This window comes from Staurois parvus, unplaced genomic scaffold, assembly GCF_062004578.1.
Source record: "Staurois parvus isolate SC_StPar_1 unplaced genomic scaffold, SC_StPar_1.0 ptg000929l, whole genome shotgun sequence".
In the NCBI taxonomy this organism is placed as follows: domain Eukaryota; kingdom Metazoa; phylum Chordata; class Amphibia; order Anura; family Ranidae; genus Staurois; species Staurois parvus.
Genome location: NW_028318725.1, coordinates 22,660 through 46,944, shown reverse-complemented (window position 1 = coordinate 46,944; position 24,285 = coordinate 22,660). Strand labels below are relative to the sequence as shown.

Here is a 24,285-nt window from a genome sequence, read left to right as displayed (position 1 = left end):
AGCCTCAATGTGTAATTCTGTGAGCGATCATAACTTGAATCCGAAGTAAAATGAATTCCAAAACAAAAAAAAAAAAAAATCTATTTTGAATAAAATCAGGAATAAAAGGCTGCTGCTACTACAAAAATGTAGTGTCCCTCACAGAAATATATAAATCGTGTCATCCATTTGTAATGTACAGCGCTGAGTGAACTGTTGGCGCTTTATAAATACTGTATAGTAAATACAATTACTCCAAAGTCCATATTAGTGCAAAGTCACTAGAGGGCACAACTGAGTGATTTGCGCTTGTCTAGTACATCAGTAACCTAAATCTATATGTAAATTCAATATGCCATGTCCAATATAAATATACTACACGTTCAACATTGGGTTTATGATCTGATGTGGCTTTTTTGTAATGACAGTATAAAAAGGAATTTGTTTTAGATTAGCAAGTACACTCGCTAATTATAAGATGGCCAAGGAGGGTTCACTTTTAGGTACAGGATACATAGTGAAGGGAGTAGGAGAAGTTTTAGGATAGCTCAACTATGGTCACTGTGACCCATGGGCTCGAGCCTCTGAGGACACCCAGTAGGTGGGGCAAAATGTGTCAGACGACAAGAGCTGTGGTGACATCGCTTCTGGTCGGAGCGCACACTGGTGCACCATTTCCGGTTTCATAAGTTATATGCTTGACACAGATTTTAAAATATGAGAGTGCAATGTATTTACTTTACTGGAATTACACTATATGGCCCCTTTCTTCACTTTCTATGAGTATCTACATTTGACCATCTCTGCAAATAAGGAACCCATCCACGAGAAATACAAAACCCAACACTGGGATTCTCCCACCAAAGCGTATTAGACTTATTTAAACCTAAGAGTCCACTCTAGTCAGTGAGTGTGTGGGAAGGGGGGGGGAGGGGTTGGACACCAGTGGGGAGCACAGTGCATTTATAAGCACCATTTAAGAAGAATACAGCACAAACTTTTTTTTTTTTTTTTTTTAGAGACCGCACGATTTTGCACTATTATGGAATTTGAATGATGTAATTGTATTAGAGGACACCATTTATATTTTTATTTGTAATTAGGCAGCACTTCACTACCCATATTGTTTAGCGCATGAGTATTGTTTAGTTTTGTTTTTTTTAATGAAGCCATCTTAATGTAGGAGAGCGAAGGATTTTTTTTCCACGTTATGGTCTAATATATGACCCTTTTAAAAGTGGAACTTTGCCCATAACAATGATAAAAAATTAAATGTTCTTTAACAAGGAACATACATTCCACATTAATAATCATGCTACCAAAATTAAGTGTGTGCAGTAAATTGCCTCAGCACTGTCCATTTCTTTCTGAAGGCTGCCATTATGCTGAATGGCAAAGTCCCTGAGTAGCAGTAAATATTTAGGCTGTCAGCAGATCAGACTACAAATTTCGGCACAGTGCTGAAGGAAAAAAAAAAAAAAAAAAAAAAAAAAAAAATGCATTTGTGTGCAGATCATCTGATATATGGTTAGAAAAAGCCTCAGTTACTTTACACCAATGCTATACTGAAGAAAAAGATAAAAATCGGCTTACGGCAGTTCATTTCATCACTCTTATCTTTGCAGTCTGCATCGCCATCACACCGCCACTTCTTGTGAATGCATTCTCCAGAGCCACAAGGAATCTCACTGGGGGAACACTTCTGGGGAATAACTGGTTGGCGACCACACTGTTCCAAAGACTCATCCGAGTGGTCGGCACAATCTGCATCATCATCACATACCCAGTTCAGTGGTATGCACGAAGAGTTCTTGCACTGAAACTCATGAGCTCCACATGTCGGAGGGGTGCAGTTTACTTCATCACTTCCATCACTGCAATCTTTGTGACCATTACAGTAAAAGTTAATGGAAATACAGCGACCATTGGAGCAAGTGAACTCAGCGGGACTACAGGTCACATTCTCTGTAAGTAAGAATAGACAGAGCTGTAAAGAAGGTTGAGAACCATACTGCAGGGCACTGCCCAATATAGTTTTGAGATCTTGCAACGCAAAAGGTCACTTTCTCTCAACATATTTTGCCAAGCGAATATATTGATTAGTGACAAATCACATGGATTTGTCATTAATGTACAGCACAAATTTAGCTCTTGGGATAGAAATGGGAAAGGTGAGAGCCCCTTGCAGATTATTACTATCTGGGGCTCCATTGGAGAGATTTACTCTAACTTCCTGTCACTGTGCCAGTAAGATGCAAGGGTAATGGAGAGTAGCTACTGTTTTTATTCAGCAGATTTGTGGGAAAGCTAGAACTGGTAGAAGGGGAGGGGGTGGGGAATCAAAAACCAAACAAAACCCCCCAAAAAAACTCACCTAAAGAAAGGGGCACAGACAGGGGAGAACACACACAGGAAGTCAGGGGAACCACCAATGGAGCGCTGGATAGCAGAACACATACTAGACAATTTAAATCATCTCTGTTCTAGCCAAAGCTAGGGGAAAAAAAAAAAAAAAAAAGAAGTTGGTCTATCATACATGTTAATGAGTGCCTATTCAAAAAAGGTTGATGAAAAGGCATTTACCTTTCAAGCAGTTCCTTCCTCTAAGGACTGATGACCAGAAAAAAAAAAAAAAAAAAAAACCCCACACACCCAAAATTGGAGTTTAAAATGTTGCAGAATGTCCAAATGTTAACCCCAGCTGGTCTCCATCCCCCAGCTACATTTGATATTGTTGCCAAGTCAGCTGAGGAGTTAAGAATATTTTTAAAGCCATGTCAGCAAAATAATTTTCCACTTCACTGCCATGCTCTGACCCTGCTGGCTATGCAGACAGCTAAATAAATGATGCCCAGTTAAAAAGCTCATTTGCAGGCAGTTAAAAAAAAAATAAAAAAAACAAACACAAGACTACCTCTATTAGCTATGCAGCCCTATGATGCTTGTATGAATAGTAACCTGGACTAAATGAAAAGTTAAAGTGGTTGTAAACCTTCATATACCCAATGAAGTGACTGGCCTCAGGTAATAAAGAGAAAAAAAAAAATCCTCCTTACACAAGATGCACCCATCTAGCTGCAGTCTTCTCTTCAGCCATTCAAAACGCTGAATTTATAAAGCTTGCCTAAGTTCAGAAAACAGAGCTGAAGTTATGCACTGGAAGCTCAATGAGGAGAGCTCAGAGCAGATTGGAGGGAAGAGACAGCCCCCTCCACACAGCTCACAGTAACAGCACTGAGGCTGCCAATCTGCTGGAGGTACCTCCCCTGTCACCATTTTTCCCTTGGTGTCAGAAAAAAAAAAAAAAAAAAAAAAAAAAAAAAAACACAAAACCAGCAAGCACTTACGGCAGTTCTCTTCATCCTCTTCACTGTCACAGTCATATTCACCATCACACAGCCAAAAAAGGGGTATGCATTGCGTTGAACGTGGTCCACAACTTGTTTCAGTTTCCCTGCAGGTTTTCAGGTCTGCATAGAAGTCAAATTGAAAGCCATTTAGCCAAATAACCCATACCACCCCAGAAACATAACTACACTAAGTTTTTTCTTCAATTTTAGATCAAATATCACCCCCCACTTGTGATAAGGTGCTTAGACCCCCCCCCCCCCAAACCTGTCCTCTGGCCTCCAAGGCAGCGGATAAACAAAACAAAAACCTGTTTCACCAGCTGCCCAACTAATTAAACCACACAGGGAGAAACAGAACTGAAACCAATGACAAATCCTAGTAGTTTCCAGCTTCATCAGGTCAGGGAACAGATGTTCCTCCCATCCTCTAGGCAGCCAACCCAACCACTTTCAGTGGTCATAGGCTCCCAGTGGAACAGAAATGTCTGGGAATTGCAGGAGGGGAGACTTGCGCCCTGTAAAAAGCAAAAATAAAATATATTCCATGGACTCAACATGCCTCAAAATCCTTGGGGTGTCTACATTCCAAGAAGGGGTCATTTGGAGGGTCTTTGTACTGCCTTGTCATTTTAGCACCTCAAGAAATGATAGGCAGTCAAAAGCAAAACCTGCGTATATTCCAGTACATACACCATAGTTTATAGACTATACCTTGCACAAAAACCAGTTAATACACCCATATTGAGATTTTTTTTTTTTTCCCCCAAAGACGTGTAGCAGAATATATTTTGGCCTAAATTACGACTGAGTTTGAGATATTTTATGTATATTTTTTTTTGGGGGGGGGGGGGGGGGGGAGTGGGGAAAAAAAAACAAAAAAAAAACCCAAACACCTCCTTTCAAAAAAGGTACACAGGTCAAAAGATCACCTAAATAAATATTCTGCTATCAAAGAAGCCAAAGCCACCTTCACACTGGTGAGCTTAAATTTTTTTGAAAAGTTCTGTGCATTGCAGTTTTTCCACAAGCGCATTAAAAAAGGCACCATTCTTTGTAAGTTGATGGGAAGGCATCAAAAGCAGTAGAAAAAGGTGTCCACCAAGTTTCCTAATTTTTCCCAGCAAGCATCATGCCTTAGAACACTAGATCACTTACGGCAAAGTTCTGAGGTCTCATCAGATCCATCCTCACAGTCTGGGTCTCCATCACACTGCCATAGTTCTGGAATACACTGGCCATTGTTGCACACAAAATCTGCCACTGCACAGGTTTTCTTTACTATGGAAAGAAGGGGGGGGGGGGGGAATGTATCACTATAATTTCCAAGTACTTGGACAACAAATAAGTCTCTAGCAATTCGAGCAGAAAGTTAAAAAAAGTGGTCTAACCATAGAACAGCTTACTGCTATTTTTTGCATATGCACAGCAAATTTCAGTTTTCACTGTACCTACATATATTTTTCAAATATTAGCTAGTACAGATTATATTGGATGAAAAATCACCCCAAAAATAAGAGTTCAAACCACAGCCTCAACTGTTCACACCCTACAAATTAGACCATCAAAAAAATCTTGGTGCTCATCTTCCGCTGCATTAAGTCTCCTTAGCCAGCCATTGCATCTATGGTCCTCAATGCTGAGAAAAAAAAAAAAAAAAAAAAAAAAAAAAAACACAGGCAGATACTTCATGCGTTAGGGAGGTGTGTGATTGGCAAGACAATGACCCCAAAACAGCCAGATGTCATTAAGATCTTCAGCTTAAAGAACAAGGAGTCCTGAAAGTGATGTTTGGCCCCCACAGAGCCCTGCTCTAAAAACTGTCTGGGATTAATGGAGAGAGAGATTTGATGCAGCCTACATCCACTGAAGATCTGTGGTTAGTTATCCAAGATGTTTGGGAATACACGAAGTGTTATGTGAACACAGCAGGTAGGTTGTTCCAAACAGACTCCTTATTGAGATCAGGGCTCTATGGGAACCAAACCATCACTTCTGGGACACAATACAGGAAGGAAAGAAAATCATTCATCTATGGCTTGCTTCACCAGGCTCTTGTCTAAAAGATTTAAAAAAAAACCAAACAATTTTTCTTGGTTTCTAGGGAGCCTGTAAATCATTGCACCTGCGATCAGAAGATTATACTGCGAGGGCTCTGGTGAGCCTGACATTGCACCTGCAATACTATCCGCAAAGGCTGGATAGTACTTTTAGGCATTAATGCACAGGGAAACTGAATAAAATGATGCAGTCGTATGGGCAGAGCCCAGCTAGTTTCAAATCCCCAACCAACTGTCACATGGAGTGGGGAGAGTCTGTAGCTGCTGGAACATGTTCCAAATGGTGAACTTATTCTTTAACCACTTGTCCACATATCCCCTTCCTGCCCAGGCCAGTTTTCAGCTCTGTCACACTTTGAATGACAATTGCGCGGTCATGCAACATCGTACTCATGGCATTTTTTGAGACAGCTTTCTTTTGGTGGTATTTAATCACCTCTGGGTTTTTTTATTTTCTGCTAAACAAACCAAAAATTAAACACACAGTTTTGTTATACAATTTTGTAAGTGATTTTTCTCCTTCACTGATGTGCACCAATGAGGCTGCAGTGATGGGCACTGGTGGGCATTGACAGACATCACTGATGGGCACTGAAAGGCAGCACTCATGCACTGACTGGCATCTCAGATGGCCACTGATGTGGCATTGATGAGCACTGACAGCTGGCATTGGACACTGACAGGTGGCACTGCTGGGGCTACACTGATCATCAGTGCTCATGTCCACTCCAAGGAATGCGGATTACCAGTTCTCTCGAGCTGTCGGCTGACCGCTTGTAAATAAGGAAGTGCTGGTTATCAGCATTTCTCTCCTCACGAGCTATCGGCTGTGATTGGATACAGCTAATCACATGATTGAGCCGATGTGTTCGGCTCCTTCCGTTGATCAGTGATCCGCTGTGCCCGAAAGACAGTGCACCAGCGATTGCCGAGCTGCGTGCCCCCAGTTAGAGTGGGAGGCCATCATGACATCCCCCCAGAACGAGAGAACCGCTTTGCGCCCGTCATTTCCTTAGAAGGCAGACCGTGAGGAGGTTAAACATATATGCTTGAAAGTCATTCTTGAAAGCTCCAGTAAAAGGGTACCCTGAGGACTCTTGTCCAAACTGCACATTAAAAATGTGTCAGGTAAATAAATTCTCTGACTGGGGTAAGGTTTGAGTCTGGGCTGAGTGCAATCTATTGTTGGTACAAGCACCTGCCATCAGAGCCTTCTACCAACCCAGTTTTCTGTTTGGCCTCTTTCTTAAGCATCCCAATCATTGGCTGGAGTTTGACAGCTGCTCAGGTCCTGCCTCACCAGGATCCAGGATGAGAAGGCTGGCATAGAGAGCAACTGACCCTCTATTATCCTATCTGCTGGAGGAAGAAGAGGAGGAGAAGCAGGCATTCAGCAGATGCAGGGAGAATGCAGAGCATGGGTTGTTCTGTATGCCTCCCCACTCATCCAGCTTGCTAAGTGTTTCTGGCAGCCATCAGTTGCTGGGACTGCTGGCTCTACCTCCTAGCTCCACCCCCCCCAAACACACTGTCAGAGGTTCAACACGTTCCTTGCTGTATTATGCGTTCTGGTCTGTGACCCCATTGGATAGGTTTCAAGTCATCTCCTGTAATATGGCAACAGTTTGAATAATCTATTTATTCATTACAGCTGGAGGGGGAGAGATCACATGTGAGAATAGCAGCCACAGCTAGTAACAAAATCTAGGAGGAGGGAGAATTAAGTATTTTAACTAAACTACATAGAAATTAACTAAATGTTTTGCTCATGCATGCTTTACATTGATAAGATTGTCACTTAATTGTCCTGCTGTGTGGTGCTGAGCAGTGTGGATGGAGAATGAGGGGCGTGATTTATGTTGAAGTGGACGAGTACACATTCAGCATGTCCAGACCTAGCATACCAGCCCACATTCAATGCAATTCCCAGAGGGTGATGGGAACTGTAGTTTCCTTTTACTGTACAGGAGAGGATGATGTAATATTTGCGGTTACACTTCCTCCTTGGCAGAGCAGATGCTGTTCTTGTTTGAATTACAATGAAGACTTCCTAAAAATGTAGTTAGGCTTTTCTCCTCAATGGTAAGGAATTTCACAAATGTATTAACAATTTAATGTTTTGTATGGGGGGGGGTACTAATGGATGATTGACTATCCTGGAGTTCTTAAGAATATGATCTACCAGCACAATCAAATCCTTCTGCCATTGTGTCCCCCAGCTATTCTTAGAATGTACAATGCATGCATGTTCTTAGCCCCACAAGTGCAAAACTTTACATTTATCAGTAATGAACCTCATTTGCCAGTTAGTTGCCCAATTAAAGAGTGCATTGAGGTTGGCTTGCAAGTTGGAGACTTCCTGTACTTCTGTTATTCCACTGCACAGCTTGGCATCATCTGCAAACACTGAAATGGTACTTTTAATCCCAAACCCTATATATTTTAAATGTTAAGCAAGAAGGTCCTGAACACTGAAAATGGGGGTATGTCACCAACAATCATCTTGGACCAAAAAATTTGTTTTCTACTCATTTACAAACTGAATTTTCTAAGACTATCTTAAAAATTAGCTGTGTGCGCAGAACAGTGTCAAATGCTTTGCCAAAATCCTAGTATACTATATCCACAGCCACTCCTTTAAGTTTTTGCTCTGCCCTCTTACTGTTCCCCCATCACTACTACCACAGCTCATTCTAAAATTATATTACACAATCACACACACACACAGCGGGAAAAATGAGTATTAAACACAAGGAAGGGAGGTGCAAAAAAAACAACAAAAACACCCCCCTCTAGAAATCCTTCTGTAACCAATACCATCAGTGTGTTTTGCAACAAGAAGGTTGTGAAGATCTTGCAAAACTTCTGAATGTTCCAGTGAGCACTGTTGGGGCCCATAACCCGGAAGTGGAAAGATAATCATTTCACCATAAGCCGGGCACGATCAGGTGCTCCTCACAAGATTTCATGGAGTGAAAAGAGTTGTCCAAGAGCCAAGGACCACCTTATGGAGAGCTTCAGAAAGACCTGGAATTAGCAGGTACAATTGTTTCAAAGAAAGTTAGGTAATGCACTAAACTGCCATGGTCTGTATGCACACTCACCACACAAGACTACATTGCTGAAGAAAAAGCATGTTGAAGCTTGTTTAAATTTTGCTGCATAACATTTAGACAAGCCTGTGAGAATATAGTGTGGTCAAATGAGGCCAAAAGTGAACTCTCATTGCACCTGTGAACTGAGCAGTCATGCTCTCTGGGGTTCTTGTCCGGCTGAAAATGGTTTTACTGAAAAAGGAAGTGATGGAAAACCTGTAAGGCAGACATACAAATCTGACAAAAGGTTTGTGCTACTGTACAGAAAAATAAAATAGATTATCCGCAGGGAGTAAGGAGCAGGCTAGAAGTATAGCATATAAATTATAAACTTAAACGTTTGGTTATAGATATTCTGAACACAAATGCTCTATAGCAGGGGTCTCCAAACGTGGAAACAGAGGGCCAGTTTACTGCCCTTTAAACTTTAAGAGGGCCAGAGTGGTCAGTGCAAATAGAAAATGCCTTGGTATTGTTGGCAGTAAACAATGCCATAGTCTTGGTGGTCAGTGGGAGTAGAAATATTACATAGTGTCAGAGGGAGGAATAGTGCCCCATCATTAGCATCAGTGGGAGGATTAGTGTCCTGTCTTTGGTGCCAATGGGAGGAATAGTGTCAGAGCCAGATATAAGCAAGCAAACTGCCACATCTGGCCCATGGGCCACAGTTTGGAGATCCCTGCTGTATAGCTAGATGTGATTTGAGGGGCTAGTTTAGACATTGGAGAAATGGGAAAAACATGCACCTGGAAAAAATGCATAGGGCAGCCTTTCACCTTCAACATGCTGCCCTACATGCGACAAGACAGAAATGTAGCTCATGCAGCTCTCAGAGTCAATCTGATTTTTCATGTTACAAATGCATGTTTTTGCATTGTTCAGGGTGTCATTACAATGAATGGTCATACAAAAAACAAGATAGCTGTTTTTCGTGCTTTCTGTAAATTTGCGATTTTACACACACCTAAGCATCATGTTATCAAGTGTTTTCTTCAAGTTTTTGGAGCAGAATTGCAAGTTTTTGCAGCTTTTGTTAGAGCACTGAACACTTTTAGTGAAAAAAGCCTGTTGGAAAAAAGGCAAAAAGGTGCTGTTGGAGCAAGGAGGAATAAACAAAACCTAAAAACGCGCAGGTTGTGCTTTTCAGGAGTTTCCATTGATGTCTATGGGAACAAAACACTAAATTCTGCCTGAACTGTAGCTCGGGTACTTTGAGAAACAGGAGGAGTTTTGCTAAAAGCAGTAGGATGCACAGGTGTGAAGGGTTATTCAAAATAGTCTTGCCTGTTCAAAATTTGAGCTATAAGTTACATACCACTCAAGTGCAAACAGGGCCTAAGGCATGAATGCAGTCTTAAATCTCAGCTTTTCCATGAAGAGCAAACTCTTGGCAGCCTGCCAGCCCTCTAATAAACCAAAAGCAGGAGTTTCTAGGTTGGACAAAAACCAAGGGCTTGTTCACAGCAGCTTTGCTGAACTGTTGGGAGTGCACTGGGAGAAGGTGCTGATGCATCACATCACACTTTATTGAAAGGTAACATTCATCAAGTTCATACTGGCAGCAGTGTGGTAGGAGGCATTGGACTGCATGGAACCACACTGCAAAATCAATATTGTTCACTGCAAACCACAGCTGCATTATCGTGTGAGTTGGCCTGAGGAGAGAATGCTTTCCACCTAGCCTTGGGACTAAAAAGTGAACATGGGTGCCCAGTGTTGTCCCAACGCACCTAGTGTGAACAGTCCCTTAATCCTAAATACTACAGTATACTCTGATGTTACAACCTGAACTTCACAGTACAAGCAGCTGGCAAGGTCAGAGTGCTTGTTCTAAAGCTTTGAGTGCTTGGACACAAAAAAAGGGAATTTGTACAGTTTAAACCCTCCCCCCACTGCAGTCACAGATGCCAGGTTTTTCCTGTTCATCTATGGGTTTTTACTCTAGACCTGTCCCTCACTGCCATTCTGGCCTTGGATGTCCATGGCTCTGCAGGACACTCACATCGCATCTCCCACAAGACTGCAGGATTAGACAGCAGCCAGGCATACATGTAACAGGGGACACACACACACAGTTTGTTCCACTTTAGGAATATGAAAAAAGTGGCACTGAATTAAAAAATACTTTGCGTCCATCCCAAGTGCTGATCCCCAGCAGTTTTCATGTAATCCCCACACAGGAGTCATTAAAAAATTAGCACACAGGCACTGTGCCTGAAATGTAAACGGAGCTGCGCATGTACAGCTCAGTGTACATTCTGCATGAGACTGCAAACAAGTAAAAGGTTTGTTTTGTTGCAGAAGAGACACTGAATTTTAGTTCGACACCCGTGCCAAGACTATGGACATTGTTACTTGAAGATGGTATGTTACAAAGTGGGGTCAGCCAGCTTCATGGGAACAGATTCAGAGACCACACATTACAGCAGTGGTTCTCAACCTGTGGGTCGCGACCCCTTTGGGGGTCGAACGACCCTTTCACAGGGGTCCCCTAAGACCATCAGAAAACACATATTTCCGATGTGTAAAGAGCAGCTACTGTGTAGAAAGGAGCTGCTGTGTTGAAAGCAGCTACTCTGTTAAAAGCAGCTACTGTGTTGAAAGCAGCAGTATTGGAGGTAAAACGACACTCATGAATTATGATTACTGGGTAAATAATTTTATGGTTGGGGGTCACCACAACATGAGGAACTGTATTAAAGGGTCACAGCATTAGGAAGGTTGAGAGCCACTGCATTACAGATTCACACCATTTGCTATGGCCACTACAGACCATTAGAACCAAGTATATATGCATGCTTTTACTTCTGCTTTAATGTCACTTATTTGAGAAAGCAGACTGTTCACATGGACCTGGAACTTACTGCATGAGCTTTCATCTGATCCATCAGCGCAGTCCTTATCTCCATCACACCGCCATACTTCAGTGATACAACGTCCATTACCACACTGAAACTGGTGCTCTTCACATAAGGTTCTCGTTCCTACAAAAAGATGTTAAACATAACATGTTATTGCTGAATTTAGGTTTTGTTAAACTGGAATTCTACACGATCACTATAATAAAAAATGTTTAAAAATGGATGGCATTGACAGGTCTACACAGACTTGTTATCTTAGATGGGGGGGGGTTTGGAAACTGCACCAGCCCCCCCGAATACTCACCTAAACCCCCTCTTGATCCAGTGATTTACACTGGAGTCTTGGCTATCCCAGGACTCAGTCTTCTCATTGCCTCCCACTGCTGTCAATCACAGCCAGTGAGCCAGGAGGTGGGACTGAGCCACAGCTCATGTTTGAATGGACAGAGCAGCGGGTGCCCCCACAGCAAGCTACTTGCTGTGGCGGCACCCAACAGGAGTTAAGGACCAGCAGCTCCAGCGGGGGGGACTCAAGAAAAGGATCCAGGCTGCTCTGTACACAGCAGGTTAATATAGATTTTTTTCTAGTTTTGGGGAAATGTGAAACACAAACATGCCACCACATGTTGAATGTCCTTGAGCCATAGAATTACAAAGTCACTAACACTTGAAAGAATTGACAGTCCATATACACATCTTTCCTTAATATGCCAAAATCGTAGTGACACTTTCTAGCATGTTAGGTGTCCATGAATTAGGCAGTGGCCTCTTGTGAAAAAGCTAATAGAAAGGTTACCTGCTAATTTACTCCCTTGACTGAAGAAGTCCCTGCCTTGGATGTAATGCTTATAGGGGGGGGGGGGGAAGCTTTGGGCATGTCGTCATCCCATGGCCATCTTACTATAGAGCTGTATGCCAGCAATTGTGTGACATGTGTATATGGCAGCAGTGCTCAATTCGAAGTGTAAATACTTATCGTCTAAGATTTTAAAACGGAGTGCATTAGACCTTGTGTGCTTCCTTCTCCTTCCAACATATCTGGTGTTCCTGAGTTTGAGGCCTTGTGTATCCCATCTTGAGAAGATAAGGATTTGAGAGGCATCTATCAGAGTCACTATCCCTGAGGGGAACACCGCTACCTTTGCCATTTGTGGTATTGTGGCTTTGGAGGTGAGCGGCTCACTTGTATTGGTGGTGGAGACACAGAGCACGATAATTATTTGGATCAGTGTCGATCATACTATTCTTGGACTTTAGATATTGAGTGGTGATTTTACTCAATTGGTGTCAGCTGGCAACATTTTGTAAAATTGGAATCTAGGTGTAGATTTGTTATGCTGATTAAAAAAAATAAATAAAAAGGTTTGTTATAAAAGTTTGCAAATAAATAATTGTTCTTCATAAATTTAGGCCAAGATATATTCTGCTACATGTATTTGGTGAAAACCCAAATTCGGATGTATTTAGTTTGTAGGAAAGTTATAGAGTTCACAAACTATGGTATATATCTGAAAATTGATCAATCCTGAAGTACTGATGGCCAAACTAATTTTTTGAAGTAGTAGTTTTGTAAATTTTTTGGAAAATTAAAAAAAAAAAAAAAAATTCACATACTGTCACCAGTGCAGTACAGTGTCATAACTGGCATAGCAGTGATTAGGACACTGATGACAGTACAAAAAGATGTTAATCGTTTATTAGTTTTAATTTTTTTCATATTTCACTATGACTAAAGTAGTATTACATTACCATAGTAACACTGTACTACTTTGGGGAAGTGATTTTTTTTTTTTTTTCTCTCACACACACACACTTTGCTTATAGCAAAGCAGGTCACATGGTACTGGCAACAGGCTAGTACACAGATCTGTCATCAGCCATGTCTGAGGTACACAGCCGGTGACAGATGCGCCGCAGAGTGGCCCTGCGGGCAGGCTCACTGCGTATGCCTGAAAGGACACCATATGGTGTCCACCCAGAGGGACAAGCTGTTCGTCTGGCCACCATCTGGCTATAGGCCAGGCGGCAACTGGTTAAACAGTGCAATGTTATAAACATTAAAAGTTTCTCCTCACATCCCTGCCTGTCTCCAGCACCACATCCGGGGACTAGCAGGGAGGGGAGAGACCTTGCAGTGGGACAAGCACTGACCGAGTGCTTTTCATCAGGAAAGGGGAGTGTCAGGCAGGAGCTTATTTTGGGAGACAAGCTTTATGCTATGTGACGTGTGACAACTGCAGCAATTCTGCCATGATCCCAAACGCCAAAGTGTGAATGGAGCTGCCATAGTTCACACATGTGAATCTGTGCATTTGAAAAATGCATCCAGAATCAGGACAGGCTACACATTATGTATTCCTCTTGAAGTGGTTTACACAGATGTGATCCATACGCATTGCATTTTGAGTGCAATTACAAAAAGAGTCCTGTGTGAGTTTGTAGTGGTGCATTCCAGACTCACAAGTGATAAAAGAGTAGAGCTTTTTTTCTGCAATGCAGAGTAACAGAACAGAGATTATGGATCAATTGCAAGAGAATATAAAGAGTTTACAGGAAAGCATTTGCAGAGGCCTGGACATCCACCTGTCATGTAAAGGCCTTAAGTTCATACAACGCTGAACTCCCACCAGTCTGGTGGAGTGAGCACATAAGGGTACAAGGTACCATGTCTTACAGCCACCTGGCAACAGCAGAAATGGAAACAGGACAATTTCTATCCCCCCCCCACCCCCCTCTTTAGAGGTTGCAGCTTGAAGGTAGACTTACCGCCCTGCTTATGTCCAATACTAAGCAATTTTCTTGGGAATTAGAAGTAGGGCATGAGGGTAGGACAAGGTTTCTATTACAAGCTTAGGGAGAGCAGGGACAATGCAATTACCACTTGATCAATGGTAAGGAGACTTGTGGGCAAGGAACCAAAATATCAAGTTTGTTTTCTATTGGCTGTGGAGAGTGAGACAGAGGGATAAATCTGGATCTCAGTTATCACTGAAGAGCTCCAGCCAAATTTGTTTAATTTTCTTATCTTGCAATTAAGCCTGGTCTCTATTATGGATCAGTTAGCCACTTGGAAACCACACTATAGCTGAATGACAGCTACAGCACGGAGGTCCAGCTCTGGGAGGGAATCATATGAAGTCCTCCCAGAACACGCCCTCACGTGCACCCCCAGCGATCGCTGTGTCCTACAGACACAGCTGAACATGTGATGTGGTAAAGGCCAATCACAGAGGCCTTTTACCATGTGATCAGCTGTGTCCAGTTGCCGGCTGCACTTTCCTCACGCTGTCAGTGTGGGGAGCATACTGCTGACACCTGGCATTTGTCAGAAAACAGACTGGCACAGATGAGCAATGGTTTTACTTTCCAACATATGGACAACGTTCTCTGCAGAGATCAGGTAGCGCAAGTGAGATGGGTAATCAAAACGCAAGAGATCTGAGCCACCAGACGTGTTGTATGATGTCCTTTCATTAATGCACCCTGCACGGGATACAAGGCTTTGTTCCACTCCAGAGACCTGCTACTCTATGGACCTAGTCAAGCATTATTGAACAAGTAGTCAGTTTCCCAATCGCCTTAAGGATTCAATGACAGTGACTGAGATCTGAACTGATGCTGGCCTCCAGGATCCCCTGTAAATTATTTCTGAGAACAGATTTCCCATGAGCAATAAGCATAAAAAAAAAAAACGCTAAAAATAAAAAAACCTGTGGCTCACATCCAAAGCTAAACAAAAAAATTAAACAAAAATAGCCATCTCTCAGAAAAGCAATCAGAAGCAAAAAAAGTTTGAAAGTTTTGGGGGGGGGGGGGGGGGGGGGGGGGATTCTAATTTTGCAGCCTTTTTTTTTTTTAAAATATATTAAAAAAAAAAAAAAAGTCAGGTCTAAGCATGTAGGCCCTTTACAAAATCTATAGTGGGTGACCGGGACAAAAAAAAGGCAAAAAATTAAATACCTTCTTCAGCTCTGTGTATACAAAAAGAAGCATGGGGGAGCTAGAGACTGCCCCAAATGATCCGCAATGACTCAAAATTGATACGGTCCAGAATTATTCAGACAGAATAAAGGTGAATAAAGCACTGGGACCAGATGGCATACACCCAGGGGGTCCTAAAAGAATTGAGCTCTGTCATTTCAAAGCCATGGTTTCTAATATTTAGAGACTAATGACTGGCATAGTACCACAGGATTGGAGTAAGGCCAATGTTGCCTATATATAAAAAAAAAAAAAAAAAAAAAAAGTCAAAGTCTTTACCAAGTACCTGGAGAAAAGGAATTCATAGGGTGCATCTGCCTCAGATGTAGAGAGACTGCTGGAAAGGGCACTAGAGCAGCACTTCTATGAGTTGAAGCATACTCTAAATAGAAAGAAGGCAAGGAGGCGCTAAGTGCAGTATTCCAAAAGTACAGAATGGGTGTGTAAGGCTCAGGCATATCAAAGTCAATGCAGGGCTCCTGTCATTCCAGATCTCGCTGTGCCGACCAGCAGCTGCAAGGGGAGTTCAGGCAGCAGTGTCAAGATGGCCACTGCCCTTCCAGAAACCGCTATGGAATGCATGCAGTCCATGTGGAACGCAATGACCAGAAGTGACGTCAGCCATACTATATTATGGCTATGACCACTCAATTTACCTGAGAGTTAAGGTATGCAACCACCTCTCAGGTAACGGTGTCAGCCATAATATAGGTCTGTACCACAACCCATGACAAGCCATTCTGCCACTACTCATGGCCAGCGAGACCCACCAGGAGATTCACAACACCAACATAGAACTCATTACTGAGGGTCTTTCACCATCCAACAAAATATCTGCCAACTTATCTCCAACATAATTAGTCACCCCTAACAGAGGCCACTTTAGATCTTACTCCCTCTGACTCTGCAGAGTTTTTAGGGCCAAGCCAGGGATGTTGAATTTATATTGCCCGACACATGTAGTTCCAGGCACCAGGTAGGCAGTTTTGTTTAACCCTTAGCCCTGCTGTGGGCAAGCAGCAGGACTCACCTGTCAGGTGAAAGAATTCGGGTGGCATTGCTGCCACCTGATTGTCTTCACACAGACTATAGTTCCAGCCTCCCCCCCCACCCACTGTCTCCCAGCTGCAGGCCCAGGACTGGTTCACTGCTGCTAGCTAGAGGAGAGCAGACACCCTCCTGTTCTTGCCCTGACCCAGAAGTGATGTTATGTCACTTCCGGGTCCCCGTTGAGACTTACCAGCCATAGAGGCCAGGAAAGAATGTAATACAAGGGGAAACATGGCAGATTTTGTCCCCTATGGGATTGGGGGGGGGGGGGGGGGGGGAAAAAAAAAAAAAAAAAAAAAAAAGAAGAAGGACGTTCCACCCATGCATATATGCACATAAAAAAAAAAAAAAGCACATGCTGGGGTACCTATGCATGAAGACGTAGGATTGTGATACAGGTGTTCCATATCACTGCACAAATATATATTTTGCTTTTTTGTGCCCTAAAATTAACTTTTGTATTTTTACTGACATTTTGCAGCAATATTGTGTGACAAAAAATTGGCACTACAACTATTTTATTCTCTAGCGTGTGCTTTCAGAAAGCATATCATGTTTGGGGGTTGTGTAATCTGCAGGCCCAAAATGATTTTTTTTTCAACTTGTGCGAAAAAACTGCTCTGGCAGCAAAAGGGATAAAGGATAAGCCTGACACTCCTTTCCTGAGGAGCAGCCAATCGGTGCTCATTACACTGCAAGGTCTCCCCCATCCCCGCTAGTCCCCAGGTGCGGTGCTTGAGACAGGCAGAGAGGGGAGGAGATAAACAGAGCAAAGTTAAAATTACACATTTAAGTCACCATAAAAAAGGGCTCTACTTGTTTTCCCATTACAGGAATGTATCAATGCTGTAAACAATGTTGCTTGACATGTAAACGCGTCACACACCGTAAAGGGGGAAAAAAAAAAAAACACAAAAAAACAATTCACCATTAAAAGATAAAACCCAGGAGTTTTTACACATGCTAATGGGAATTTGTAGCAGATTTGGCATACCCATCTGCATATTGCGGAAGCACTTTGGGAACACTGCATATCTTTACTGTCCTCCAATGAGACGGCAGTGTTCACCAAACACTGTAGTCATCAGTGGATTTACCATGTAGCATAAAGGACAGGGTAATTGAGGCTATACCTGCTGAACTATCTGTAGCGGAAAGATTCCAGTGGCCAAGTTGGAGGGAGATGCCTTAGATGTACTATCTCCAGGAGGTTTAAATTAGGAACTAGATTAACACCAGAATATAGATATTGATTGTGGTTATATTATACATTTTATATCATCCAGATTTTCTTTTTTGGGTTCTAGATTCTGGATATTTGATCAGTATAAACACCACACCACTGGGAGTTTTTCTTCCTGTCCATATACATCATTGCCAAGAGAGTATAATAAAGTCGCTCATGCTTATGCGTTAGTCATGGTTATGATACGGTTTTCTCCTGCTTTTCTTGTAAGCCACTTTTTACATCACATCTATGTAAAATGTCCATATGCATGGTTTGATTTGATTGCTCCCAGTATCAAATTGCTCTTTATTTCCCTTATTTTGACACTTCTGTATGATACTGACATTTGCCGTTGTATTTTATTGGTATTAAATAGGTAGCGATTTATTATGCAGGGAATCATTCATTAATGACCCCCATCCACTTTAACCCCGCTGTCAGAATTCATTCCACAAACTCTGCTAATCTGTTCCGTGTGCAGAATGCTTCGCAAACAATATCTGCCATGATCGCCTTTTACATATATGGGCATGACCACTCCGCTGGCACCACCTTCCCCCCCCACCCAGTCCTCCTATTTAACGTGGCTCAAAGCACAATGGGTCTTGTTTTGATAAAGGGGTGATCTGTGCATGCTCCAAAACATGTCACTGCCCCCTCCTGACGTCACTTTTGGTCCTTGCATTCCACAGTGGTCCTGGAAGAGCAGTGGCCATCTTGATACTGCTACCTGAGCTCCCCCTGCAGCTGCTGGTTGGCACAGGAAGATCTGGAACATAGTGACAAGAGCCCTGCATTGATGCTTTGAGATGTCGGAGCCTTACACCCATTCTGTAAGCTGTTTTAACAGTCAAAACTTTGGGACTACTGCACTTCGAAGAGCCTTCTTGCCCAATTCTCTTTACCAAGTAACTACAGACCTGTAACTTCTACAGTTGGGAAAATACTGGAGAGTTTCATAAAAGACCACATAGGAGTTCTTGCTAGAAACAAAAATATATATAATTTTAAGTTAGACAGCATGAATTCGTGAAAGAAGTGGTCAAAAACAAAATCTGATCTTTTTATGAGTAGGTGATCAAAACTTAAGACAAGGAACACTTTTTTAATCAGAGTATAGCATAAAGTCAATTAAACTCCTGGGATATTGATCTAGTCAGTTAAGTAGCAGAGGGGGTTGTTAATTTCTTCTAACACCAAAGCAGCTGAAACTGATTAACAGGTGCATTAGATGGGGGGGGGGGGGTAGTAACACCCACACACCATATGAGGGTGTCCCGAGGGCCCAATGTCCTCTAGTGGGCCCTGTGCTCACTGCCCAGCACCATAGAGCTCAACTGGCATTTTCCATTGAACACCAGAATAGTCAGGTCCACCACTGGAGCCCTGTGCTTTTCACAGATGACAGGTTCACCCTGAGCAAATGTGACACGGTCCAGAGAAGCAGTGGAAAATTTTATGCTGCCTGTAACATAGTTCTTGGGAGGAATATCCATGGAGGGACAAAGACCTCTACAAGCTAGACAATAGCACCCCGACTGTCATTATGCATTGGAATGAAATCATTGGACCCATTGTCAGACCCTACACTGGTGCAGTGGGTCCTGGGTTCCTCCTGGTGCACAACAATGCCCAGCCTCAGGTGGTGAGAGCATACAGGCAGTTCCTGGAGGATGAAGGAATTGATACCACTGAATGGCCCCCCATGCTTGCCTGACCCAAGTCCAATAGAACACCTTTGGGATATGTTTTGGTCCATCCAGAAGCTCAGTGATGCCCTAGTCCAGATATGGGAGGAAATACCCCAGGAGTAAGTTTAATTTATGTACCGTATTGCATGACCGCGCAATTGTCCGTTAAACTAGCGCAAAAAAAAAAGGCATGGTGAGTATTTTGCAGATCTCATTTCTCACAAGGTTATGAAATATATATAAGAAAAAAAAAAGTTTTCCTTTATTTTCCAAAAACTTGTGGCAACAAATGAGATCTGCAAAATACTTACCGTGCTTATCAAATTCCTTGGGGTGTCTACTTTCCAAAAAAGGGGTCAGGTGCTATCCTGGCATTTCAGGGCCTCCGAAACTATGCTAGGCAGTCTGCAAGTGTAATGAGGAAATAAAGCCCTTTAAAAGCCTGAAGGTGCTTATTGGATTTTGGGGTCCTGTACTTGGCTAGACTGCCAAAAACGTATCACATGTGGTACCCACATACTCTGGAGAAGTAGCAGAATGTATTTTTGGGAGTAATTCCACATATACCCATGGCATGTGTGAGCAGTAAATCATTTAAAGTGACAATTGTGTAATTAAAAAAAAAAAAAAAAAAAAAAAAAACACCCCACTGACTGCCTAAAAATTAACTCCTTCCTCCCCAGTGCCATTAGTACAATGAAAGGGTTAACTGTGAGGGGGAGTGTTTTACTAGGGGGCGGGGTATGTACTTCACAGGAACAGGCTGATCCCGAGAAAATACTCAGGATCGGCGTGCTCGGAACGGACAGGGAGCAGAGCTGCTGTGTAAACACTGCAGCCATGCTCCCTATCAGTAATTGCTGGGACCCAGTGGGTAATCACCGGCCAGGACCTGGTTATTGACACCCGCGAACGGCAGAACGGGTAGGGCGGGCACCTCCTGTTTTGCAGAATGACGTTTAAAAACGTGATTCTGCACAGCTGTGCCACCCTGCCGCAGTATAAACACTGTGGCTGGATGGCAACCAGTTAAAATTCCTATTGGCAAGTGAAGCCACCTATACATGTCTGTTCTACATAGGAATGTGTAAGGGTGGTAGTAAGCTGCAATGTTAACCAGAAGTAACAAGGTTTTGCCCAATTGGGCCAGCACAGCATTTACATGAAGCAGTGTATATGAAAAGTTGCAGCAGGTACGTGGAAGCACATCCTGCTAGCAGCTTTTAATATTATTTGCCTACATGTACTGTACACAGGAACTGCCTTAAACTACTGGCAGCAGAAAAACTTGCATGCATTTTTAAGTGCTTGGACATATTACAGGTACTTATATAGCGCCATCAATTTACACAGCAACATACATACACATATTATGGCCAATTTAGACAGGATTCAATTAACATACCAGCATGTCTTGAGTGTTGGAGGATATCAGTGTACCTGCAGGAAACCCACGCAGCAGGGGCAGACTGACCATTTAGGCACTCGGGCACTGCCCGAGGGCCCGGGGTCAGTAGGGGGCCCCCATGAGATACACCTGGTACCTTTCATAGGCTTTTTTGGGTGTGGTTTGAGTGTTTGTGAGGACACAGGGGCCCCATGATTTCCTATTGGCCGGGGGCCCCATGAGTTGTCAGTCCGCCCCTGCCAAGCAGACACAGGGAAAACATGCAAACTCCAGGCAGGTGGTGCTGTGGTTGGGATTTTAACTAATGACCCTAGTATTGCCAGGCAGAAGTGCTGACCATTTAGCCACTGTGCTGCCATTTTTCATCTTATGGATTCATGAAAATGGCAAGTACTCTGGCCAAACACTAAGTGCAGCTAGCGCTTAGGCGCATTTACCATGTTTGGCTTTCAGCCACAACGTTCCTCTCCTGAATAAAATGCTTTTGCGTTCAGAAGAGGGACATTCACTGCCCTTAAACTCTGCTGGTGCTAAACTGATAAAAGCCCCTGTGAACTCCTGCTTAGGTCTATGGTAAAGACAGGTACTTTCTGGGCTGTAATCTGTCAATTAAAGCCTTTAAAAGCACCTCTGGTAAGCAACAGTTTTATAGGTTTCTGCTATCAGTGCTGAACTTACACAGGAGATAACAATCAGGCAAACTGCCACTTAGGACACTTTCTGCAGAGATAGAGAAGGAATACTGGACAAAAGTGGCAATACAAGAGATACAAATGCCATCACTAAAAACAATGAATACTAAAGCTGGCCATACAGTAGCAAACTTGTTTGTCAATTTGACCCCACTAACAATTGGAAAAAAAAAGAAAAAAAAAAAAAAATCAGTTTTCAACTGCAGTGATAATAGAATTTAAAGCCGAAGGATGGAAAGTTTGTCATATGAATGAATTTCCAACGATGTATGAGAATTTGTGCAGGAAAGTCAATTCATTACAAAATCAAATGTTAAAAACAAACACAAACAAACCAACCACAAACAACCACACACACAAAAAACAGCTCAAAAAAATTAAAGGAACACTTTCGAAGACACATCAGATCTCAATGAGGAAAAATAGCATTCTGGCTAGCTATACTGATATGGACTGGGTAATGTGTTAGGAACGCAAGGATGCCCCATAATTTAATGGAAATGAAAATACTCAATCTACAGAGGACTGAATTCAGACACCCCGAAAATCAAAGGAAGGAGAAGGGGTATGGCTCCCATATATTTGTATGCATACTCCCAATAAGATGGTTGGTGCCCTGGGGTATTTCCTCCAGGATCTGGTCCAGGCCATCACTGAGCTCCTGGACAGTGAGGTGCAACCTGGCAGCATTGGATGGACTGAAACACGATATCCCAGAGGTATTCTATTGGATTTAGGTCAGGCAAGCGTGGGGGCCAGTCAATGGTATCAATTCCTTCATCCTCCAGGAACTGCTTGTATACTCTTACCACAGGAGGCTGTGCATTGTTGTGCACCAGGAGAAACCCAGGACCCACTGCATCAGCATAGGGTCCGACAATGGGTTCAAGGATTTCATTCCAATACTGAATGGCAGTAAGGGTGCCATTGTCTAGCCTGTAGTGGGCTGTGCATCCCTCCATGGATATGCCTCCCCAGACCAATCACTGGCCCACCACCAAAATAGTCATGCTAAATGATGTTACAGGCAGCATAACGTTCTCCAGACCCTTTCACATGTGCTCAGGGTGAACATGTTCCCCCGTGTGGTCCTGGGATTTTTGCTCACCGTTCTTGTGATCAATTTGACCCCACGGGGCGAGATCTTGCATGGAGCCCCAGATCGAGGGAGATTATCAGTGGTCTTGTAGGTCTTCCATTTTCTAATTATTGCTCCCACAGTTTATTTGTTCACACCAAGCTGCTTGCCTATTGCAGATTCAGTCTGCCCAGCCTGGTGCAGGTCTACAATTTTGTTTCTGGTGTCCTTCAACAGCTCTTTGGTCTTCACCATAGTGGTGTTTGGAGTGTGACTGTTTGAGGTAGTGGATAGGTGTCTTATACTGATAACAAGTTCAAACAGGTGCCATTGATACAGGTAATGAGTGCAGGACAGAGGAGCCTCTTAAAGAAGGTGGTACAGGTCTGTGAGCCAGAAATCTTGCTTGTTTGTAGGTGACCAAATACTTATTTTCCACCATAAATTTGCAAATAAATGCTTTCCAAATCAGCCAATGTGATTGTCTGGATTTTTGTTCTCATTTTGTCTCTCATAGTTGAGGTCTACCTATGATGCCAATTACAGGCCTCTCTCATCTTTTTAAGTGGGAGAACTTGCACAATTGGTGGCTGACTAAATACTTTTTTGCCCCACTGTAGTCTGTTTTATTTCTGCCAGTTACTATAAGTAACTGCATTCTTTATTCCTTGGTTTCTTAAATGGACCATACAAGTGTGCAGTTGATCTGTTTGTGGCCTGTTTTCTAGCATGCTTCGCATTTTTCAATGTGTTGTGTTTCTGCGGTGTGTTAATGTTGCTAGGTTTCGGTCATGCACATGCATTTTTAATGCAACTCCACTGATGTCTATGGAGCCAAAAAATGCAGTACAACACAAAAAAAAAAAAAAAACACCTAAACAAATTCACCTTTTGCAACATGCTACACCCATGTTCAGGGTGTAACATGCAGCACACAGACCAGCCCCCCAATCCCCGTTGCGACAGATAGTGGGGGGTGGTGTTTAGCTTCTCTACCCTCACTAGCTGCTGCAACAAAAAAAAAAAAAAACCCACACAGTATTCTGTGAGTGGGAAAAACTACAAGTTTGACACCCTTTGCGGCTGTCGACTTGTAGTTTTCAACAAGTTACCATGGCACGACATGTGGTAGTTCATTGAGCCTTCTTGTCAGTATCTGCTTGCTCATACATACCATGTAGGCAGATACAGCGACAGGTCAGAAGGAGATCTGTTGATCGCTGGTGCAATGCTTTAGAGCAGGCCTTAAAATTTCCACTCACCTGCTCGCATTTGGAGAGTGGAAATAATGTGTGGGAGAGTTACTGGCAAAGCCGGAGCCACTATAAGGCAGCTGGGTAGACAGACTCTGGCGCTCGATGTCCCAGACCTGTGCACCAATCACCCTCACTATTCCCACTTTCCTCTCCCCGCTTACCCGCAGTGTTTTGCTCTCCTCCCTCAGCCTGTTTTAAGTGCTTCCGGGTCTCACTAAGGGGAACATATGCGGGCTGGCACTGTATACAGGGTGCTGCTGTACCAACCTAGACTCCCTGACAAGCTGGTTTTCATCTGACAGGTTAGATCTCTTTGCTCTGGCTGCAGCTGCACTCTTCTGGACAATCTCTCCCCTCCTCTCCAGTGTAGATGTTCTATTCTGCTTCAGTCTCCTTTTTTACTCTCTGCCTTCTCTGTCAAGCCACACATGTTCTCTGCTGTCCTTTTCTCCTTCCCTGCCTTGCACAGTTCCAGTACAGCTAGGGGGGTCTCTGATGGTATGGGAGGGGGGGGGGGAGAAGGGACATGGGACTGGAGAAGGAGAAAGACATGGGATGG

The 24,285-nt window shown here is 43.1% G+C and overlaps 1 protein-coding gene across 2 annotated transcripts in view; it reads right to left on the bottom strand.

Moving 5' to 3' along the window:
• The window catches only part of VLDLR (very low density lipoprotein receptor), an 81,253-nt gene that overhangs the window by 43,559 nt on the left and 13,409 nt on the right, over nt 1–24,285 (bottom strand). For both annotated transcript variants that reach the window (XM_089656693.1, XM_089656694.1), the window contains exons 2-5: nt 11,346–11,465; nt 4,485–4,607; nt 3,327–3,449; nt 1,573–1,944 (exon numbers count right to left, since the gene is read on the bottom strand). In XM_089656693.1, the coding sequence (XP_089512819.1) occupies nt 1,573–1,944; nt 3,327–3,449; nt 4,485–4,607; nt 11,346–11,465 (738 nt within the window). The remainder of the gene's footprint in view (nt 1–1,572; nt 1,945–3,326; nt 3,450–4,484; nt 4,608–11,345; nt 11,466–24,285) is intronic.